This window comes from Hylobates moloch, unplaced genomic scaffold (genome assembly GCF_009828535.3).
Source record: "Hylobates moloch isolate HMO894 unplaced genomic scaffold, HMol_V3 SCAFFOLD_17, whole genome shotgun sequence".
Lineage (NCBI taxonomy): Eukaryota > Metazoa > Chordata > Mammalia > Primates > Hylobatidae > Hylobates > Hylobates moloch.
The window spans coordinates 83,555,033-83,562,831 of record NW_026652292.1 but is presented as its reverse complement, the minus strand read 5'-3'; the positions used below and the strand labels follow the sequence as shown (position 1 = coordinate 83,562,831).

At 59.8% G+C, this 7,799-nt stretch overlaps 1 protein-coding gene across 1 annotated transcript in view; it reads left to right on the top strand.

The window, feature by feature from the left end:
• The first annotated feature begins 1,096 nt into the window (after nt 1-1,096).
• PDE6B (phosphodiesterase 6B) overlaps nt 1,097-7,799 on the top strand; it is a 38,821-nt gene continuing 32,118 nt past the window's right edge. Inside the window, exon 1 of the mRNA XM_058430111.1 lies at nt 1,097-1,564. Within this exon, the coding sequence (XP_058286094.1) occupies nt 1,097-1,564 (468 nt within the window). The remainder of the gene's footprint in view (nt 1,565-7,799) is intronic.

Below are 7,799 nucleotides of genomic sequence, written 5' to 3'. Positions count from 1 at the left end.
TGTGCACACTCATGCACGCGTGCACACACGTCTACCAGCTGAGTGCAGTAAAAGAACCATATGAAAACCATCCTGGTTAAAAGTATGGTGACAACATGGACAGATAAACTGGAAAAGATGGGAAGAAACCTTAAGCCCAGGATCTGGCAGCACAAAGGTGCCTGGAAAGCTTCAATCAGCGTTTTCCTATTCAGGGAAGTCAGGAACACTGCCACCCGCCCACCAGGCCGGTGCCCATGCCAGACCCAGCCAAGGTGCTTCCGGCCACATCACCCCTGCTGGCCCGCGGGGAGCTGGCCCAGGAGCCGAGAGGCCTATGGGAGCAGGCAGGGCTTGCTGCGGTGACAGCGGAGAGGAGAGGCCGGGCTTTGTGGCCAGGCAGCCCCCAACATTCAGGTCCTCCTGCCACCGACAGCCGTGTGGCCTCAGAGCAGTGTCACCCCGAAGCTTGTCCCAGCCGGGGCCTGACAGCAGGTAAAGGCTGACTAGCGACTCTGTATCCCTCAGAGCTTGGGGGAAGGTGGATGTGGTCCCACCTCCACGTCCAGGGTCCCCTTGCTGGCCTCTGGGCATTTGGGTCCTGGTGTGATTACCCGGCCCCTTCTCCCTGCACAGGGTGAACTGCGTCTCCTGGAGGCAGGGCCAGTACCCCACCACCTCCCCAGCACACCCCAGCCCAGGTCTGGGCTCCCAGGAGGGCCTGGGGCCACCTGTGGGACCAACCCAAACCCTCAGGCAGCTCCGCCAGCAGAAAGCATCATGCTGTGTGTGGGATAACCTCCTCAGGGGATTAGCTCTCAGGGCCTGGTCCGCTGGAAGCCAAATGCCTGTGCCCAGCCGCCCGTGACCCCTGCAACAGCCAGGAGATTCCCCAACAGTTACTCCCAGCCTTCATTCCACGGGGTCTGGTTTTCCTGGAAGGCGGGAAGTCCCGGGGTCCGGGGAGAGGGAGCGCAGGCCGCCATTTGTAGGATTGAGTCAGCTGACCCGCCCCCGGGGCTCCTAATCTCACTAAGAAAGACTTTGCTGATGACAGGGTTTCCTGGGAGTCCACGCGTGCCTGGAGCAGCAGTGTCTCCGGGGACAGGCAGCCACCATGAGCCTCAGTGAGGAGCAGGCCCGGAGCTTTCTCGACCAGAACCCCGATTTTGCCCACCAGTACTTTGGGAAGAAACTGAGCCCCGAGAATGTGGCCGCAGCCTGCGAGGACGGGTGCCCGCCGGGCTGCCACAGCCTCCGGGAGCTCTGCCAGGTGGAGGAGAGCACGGCACTGCTGGAGCTGGTGCAGGACATGCAGGAGAGCATCAACATGGAGCGTGTGGTGTTCAAGGTCCTGCGGCGCCTCTGCACCCTCCTGCAGGCCGACCGCTGCAGCCTCTTCATGTACCGCCAGCGCAACGGCGTGGCCGAGCTGGCCACCAGGCTCTTCAGCGTGCAGCCGGACAGCGTCCTGGAGGACTGCCTGGTGCCCCCCGACTCCGAGATCGTCTTCCCGCTGGACATCGGGGTCGTGGGCCACGTGGCTCAGACCAAGAAGATGGTGAACGTCAAGGACGTGGCCGAGGTGGGTCTGTGCGGAGCCTCGGTGTTGTACCCAGGCGGGTTAGAGAAAACACCACACTTTGAGACCAATTAAGAGTCCGTTTATTTAGCCAGCGACCAAGAGATGGCTAACGCTCAACGTTCTCTTGGCCCTGAAGATTTTCTTTTATACTTTGGTTTAGAAAGGGGAGGGGGGTCTAGTTAAAACAATTTTACAGAAATAAAGTAGGCAAAAAGTTAAAAAGATAAATGGTTACAGGAAAGTAAACAGTTCCAGGTGCTATAAGATTATTACAAGGTGATAGACGCGGGGCTTTTGGGCGTTATCAATCAGACGAATTCCTGGGAACTGTGGATATTGCTCGCCACGGTATCTTATCAGTTAATTGCATTCTTGGATGTGCTGGGGTCAGCTTGCACGAGTTAAGTCCTGGAGGAAGGGGCTGCCAGTGAAAGAGCCAAGATGGAGTCTGTCTGGCTCTTAGCTAAGGGAGAGTCAACTCAGGTGGAAGCAAGGCTAGGTGATTAAAGGAAGAGGGAGAGTCTAAAAACAGGGTAGTAAACACCAGGTTGGCATTACATCGGGGAGGCGGCTGTGTGCATCTTTTGCGCCTCTCCCAGGTGTCCGAGGGTCAGCTCGGATCCTCAGGCCCCCAGGGAGGCCTCTTGTCAGGCCACAGGCTTGTTCTGTGCTGAGGAGCAAGTACCTAGAGCCCCCTCCCGGCACTGTGCCCTGGCCGCCTGCCTCTCCACCTCGGCTTCTGGATCGAGCTGACATCACGTGGCCACTGAGTTGGTTACACCTGAGTCTAGGAGCCTCGGCTGAAGCAGACGCAGGCTCAAACCAGGTGCCCCTGATTCTGCATCCACGTTCCATGGTGGGGACCATGTAGTCCGTGTGAGGACCCCTGGCTTCCAGGAAGACTGACCAGGTGGGGGCTTCAGGGCTCTCTGGGCTGGGAGGGAGGCCCTGCCTTGGGATTTGGGAAGAAGAGGTCACAGTCGAAGGTGGTGCAGACGCCCACAGGGAGAGGGAGCCGGGGGAACCCCAAACTCCCACTGTGGCAGAAGCAGCTTTATCCCATGGGAACCCACGCCGGCCGCCGGGGAGAACAAACCTGGTAGCCACTGAGCACAGGGGTCCAGGGTGGGACTGGGGAGGGACAAGAGACTGAGAATCGAGACAGGCTCACTGGAGTCGCTGAAGGAGGGAAGGGCAGGGCCTGTCCATGCAAAGCACAGGCTGGGGCAGACGCTTCCTGAGGACAGAGGCAGTCCTGGTGGGACTGGAGAACGAGCAGGGTGTGAGGTGCCTGCCAGACTGGGTGAGGGCAGCAGCCAGCAGAGACCTGGAACGGCCCTGAGGAGCTGCCCGGCAAGGGGGCTTCGAGGAAGAAGGGGAGTGGGGAAGCCCCTTCTCCCTGTCCCGCACCTGTCCCAGCTTCCCCTCCCCTTTTCTGTCCCCACAGCTGAGGAGGCTGCAACAGGCCCAGGCAGCCTCTGCTCTTGCTGCATGAGCCTTGGGAATTACCCACCAGGCCGCCAGCCCAGGGGCAGGCATGGTCCCTCCTTCCCAGGCAGCTGGGGAGGGAGTGGCAATCCTCTTTTTTTTTTTTTTTTGAGACAGAGTCTTGCTCTGTCACCAGGCTGGAGTACAGTGGCACGATGTCAGCTCACTGCAACCTCCGCCTCCCAGGTTCAAGCGATTCTCCTGCCTTGGCCTCCCGAGTAGCTAGGACTAGAGGCGCCCGCCACCACACGGCTAATTTTTGTATTTTTAATAGAGACAGAGTTTTGTCATGTTGGTCAGGCTGGTCTCGAGCTCCTGACCTCAGGTGATCCACCTGCCTTGGACTTCCAAAGTGCTGGGATAACAGGCGTGAGCCACCACACCAGGCCGGAAGTGGCAATCCTCTTATCCCAATGGTAGTAAGCAAGCAGCAAGGCAGTGACCTAGATTCAGTAATCCCCGGGTTACCTTCATCTCCACCTCCCTCCTAAGAAGTGGGGCACCCACAAATCAATCGTGCATCAGGAGCATGAGTTACCAGGAAGCCAGGAAACTTCACAGCAGTGGGGCCTGGGGTGGACACCAGCTGCCTCCTCCCTCCCCCTGTTCCCTCCTCCCTCCTCCCCTCTCTCTCCTGCCGCCCTCCTCCCTCCTTTTCTGCCGTCCTCCCTCTCTCCCTTCCTTCCTCCTGCACACAATCCCAAAGACAACTTCTCATCCCCACCCTGTCCCGAGCCTGGGCTGTGTCCTTCTCGCTGCCAGGAGTTTGTCCCAAGCCCAGGCTGTGTCCTTCTTGCCCCCAGGAGTTTGTCCCCCGCTGCCACCACCCCTTCACCCTTTTGTCCCCACCTGGTTGATGGTCTCTTGTCCCTGCTCTGCGGGTCCCCCTCAAACTGCTGGGCTGTCCTAGGTCCTTCCCTCAGCCTGGCCTGTTCCCCAGGGCTGTTCCAGGTCCTGCCACCCCCACCCCCAGTGCCATGGCCACACCTGCCCCAGGACTGACCTCCTCCGAGGCCTCTCCCCTGCCCAGTGTAGCTGGTGCCACTCCAAGGGGCTGGGCATGGTGTCTGCCCCTCCATTCTGTGGAGTCTTAGTTATCTCAGACTAAGGGAACAGAAACTTGAGTCTAAATTGCCAAAAAGAAAAGCAAATTTTCATGAAGTGCAAATCCTCATGAAGTGCATCTCAGCACCCTAAGCACTGCCAAGTGGCTTCTGGGTTCACGTCTCCGTTTACAGAAGGGGGGACTGAGGCAGAGCACACCTCAGTCTGGCCCACTGCACCCTCTTCGGAGGGTGTGAGCTGCAATGGCCATTTCAGGAGAGCAGCTCGTGGCCGTGGTGCAAGAGTCCCTCAGACGGGGCGTGGGTGGCCAGCACGCAACACCGGGCCACCCGGAGTCTCGCCCACCTGAGCCCTGTATCCCTGTTTACACTGGGGAATCATGTCTGCCTCGCACAGGCGCTGCCGCGGCTAAACCAGCTCCTGAGCACGGGCGGGCCCTGAGTCTGCAGGCCCCGGGCAACCAGCTCCTCCCTGAGCTGTGAGCGTCTGTCCTCCTGGAGCTGAGGGTGCCCGCCCAGGGCGAAGGCTGCAGTAGCCTGGCCTGTGGGCCCTCTTGTCCCCAGGGGTCTGTCCCAGGAGCCACCACAGAGGGAGGGGCTGCCCAGGGCTCACATTCTCGGGCCTACAGGGAGCCCAGGCAGTGCCAGGCCACGTGGGACCAGCTTCTGGGAGGTGCAGGGCTTCAGCCGATGGCTCCAAGTCCCTGTCTGCTCCCAGAACCCTGCGACTATGCATGTTGTGTGTCACAGCAGCCCCCCGGGGAGACACGGTGGATCCTAAGGCCTGCACGAGGGGGGCCCTGCTGGGACTCAGGACTGAGCACAACCTTCCTGGAGCCTGGCGCAGGCCTGGGTTGGATGGTGAACCCTAAAACTTTGGGCTCAGGAAACACAGGACCCAGAAGGTGGACACCAGGCCCCCCTCCATCCCTCCCAACATGTCAGCAGCCGGGTGAGAGGCCCTGCCCAGCCACCCAGTGTCCACGGCCCCTAGACAAGCCTCTTGGCAGGAAGGAAGCACAGGTCGGGTGCAGAGAGGGAGGAGCGAGTGGGCCTGTGAGGCAGCACGGCCTTCCCCGTCCCCCACTGTGCACCCCGGGCAGGGACGCCACCCACACCTGATGATGGGGAAGCCACCAGCCCCACCATCACCCCTTTGTGGCTCCTCAGACCTGCAAGAGTTCACAGTGAGGGCAGCTGGGATGGACGATCCTGGAGGGCTGGTGGAGCTCGGCCACGGCCACCAAGTGGCGGGACAGGACTCACACCCCGGCTCTGACTGTGCAGCGGTTTCTGAGCCCAGCTCCAGCTGAACAGCCACAGACCCCGTAGTGCTGTGCATGCAGCCTCAGCCTCCACCCCCTTCCAGCTCCTGTCCCTGGGGTTCCTGTCATGGGAACCCCTCCCAAAGGCCCATCCCGGGACCCTAGCGGGTCCCCTGACCCCTGCCCCAAAACACCTCATCACGGGGTCCTGCACGTCGCCAGCAGTCAAAACTCTTGGACTCAGTCCTGTGGTGGTCTCTACAAGGCTGGACAGAGCAGGGGCATTGAGAACACAGGCTGGGTGAGAACCCGGAGACAGGGAGGAGGGCGGCAGGACTGGCCGTCAGCCATGCTGAGCACAGACGGCAGAGGAGGCGTGGGGCTGGGGCAGTTGGGGGTGCTTTGGAGAAGCCACAGTGGGTGTGAAGGCCCCAGAGCAAGGCCCAGCTGCTCGGCTATGTGAGCACACACAGCCCCCTGGCCTGCTAGAGGCAGAGCAAATGCAGGGGGTTCCCAGGAGCCTGAGAGTCCACAGCTGCCGCCTGCTCCCAGGCAAGGCTCCTGGCACGTCTGACCAGGAGGCTCCAAGGAAGCAGGGAAGCCCGGACTGGACAGTGGAGAGGAAGAGACCAGCAGGCAAGGGCCCCCCGGCCAAGCATTGCTACAGGGGACACAGAGCTCAGAGGGCACCAGAGGAGAGAGATGGGGCCGACGGGGGCCATGTGTTAATCTTCACCAACAGACACGATGGTGTGGCTGCATTTCACAATGGGTGGGGCAGCTGGCAGTCAGACGGGGAGGCCGAGGGGTCCATCCCTGTGGCCGAGGGGAGTTTGCAGGGCTGTCATCTCAGGAAGTGAAGACTGGGCTGGGGTCAGGCTACTGGGCCACCAGGGGCAGAGGGAGGGAGCCGCTGAGGCTGGAAGCTGCACCAGCCAAGCTGGGACCAAGGTGGCTGTGGCCCGGCCGGTCCCGAGTGCCCATCCATGCATGGGCAGCAGAGTGACCAGACGCTGGGGAAAGGAGAGCAGGTGTCAGTGAGAGAGTGGCCAGATGTTTCCACGTGGGACTCTTCGCAGTCTTGATGGCAGATTTACAAAATAGTAAACATTCCGTGTGGTGTCAGGGAAGCTGAGGAGGGCAGAGGGCAGAGGGCAAGCCAGGGTTTGGAGCAGATGTTCCTGGGAAGTCCCTGGGCTGGGCCAGCTGCTCACAGAGGCCTGACAAGGTACAGGGAAGGAGGAACGAGGGGCAACCTCACTCAAAACCAGCTGCTCAGAGGAGCATAGCTTCTGGCAGAACCTCCGTGGTGGCCAAGCCCCAATTCTGGCTGCCTGCTCTGGACCTCTAAGGAGCTGTTCCCCTCGATCCTAAGGGTGTGGGGGCTGGTGAGACACAAAGAGGCTGCAGTCACAAAGCCTCAGGGTGAAGGTCTCAGTGCTGGGACCAAGGGTGTATCTGGCACAGGCCTGGAAGGACCAGGGAGTGAATGGGGCCAGCGATGAAGGAGAGAGGCTGTCGGCATAAGGATGGTAACGGCAGCCCACCTCAGCTGGGAGAGCTGAAATGGAGCCAGGTGCCTGCTGAGACCAGTGACACAGCCAGGAAGGCAGGGGACCCAGGAGCAGCTGTGAAGGAGAAAAGACGACAGACTAATGGGCTGAGAGAGCATTTTACAGAGTCCTGAGTGCACTTAAACCCCAGGATGGGGAGAGACTATGAAAAAGAGAAGGTGACAAACAGCGTGAGGTTCTTGGGTGGAGGGTAGGCCACGAGAGAGGCGGGAAGGCTCTGTGGCTGTTCCCATACTTTCTTTGTGAAACAAGAGCTGTGAAAACGTGTGGGGCAGAGAGAAGTGACAGAGTCAGGTCTGAGATCCAGGAAGAAACTGGTAGAGACAAAGCTGGCAAGAGAAGTGAGGCTGAACATTCATCAACTATGGGGCACCATCTGAGGGTCACGTTGTGTGGATCTGTGTGGCTCCATCTAAGAGTCACATTGTGTGGCTCCTGTGGCACTGTCTGAGGGTTACATTGTGTGGATCCCTGTGGCGACATCTGAAGGTCACGTTATGTGGATCTGTGTGACACCGTCTGAGGGTTATATTGTGTGGATCCTTGTGGCACTGTCTGAGGGTTATGTTGCGTGGATCTGTGTGGCACCATCTGAGGGTCACATTGTATGGATCCATGTGGCACCATCTGAGGGTCACGTTGTATGGATTTGTGTGTGGGACCGTCTAAGGGTCATGAGGTCACGTTGTGTGGGTCCATGTGGCTCCATCTGAGGGTCATGTGTGGATCTGTGTGGCACCATCTGCTATCTTAGGGTCACATTGCATGGATTCATGTGGCACCATCTGAGGGTCATCCTGTGTGGATCTGTGTGGCACCATCTGCTATCTTAGGGTCACATTGC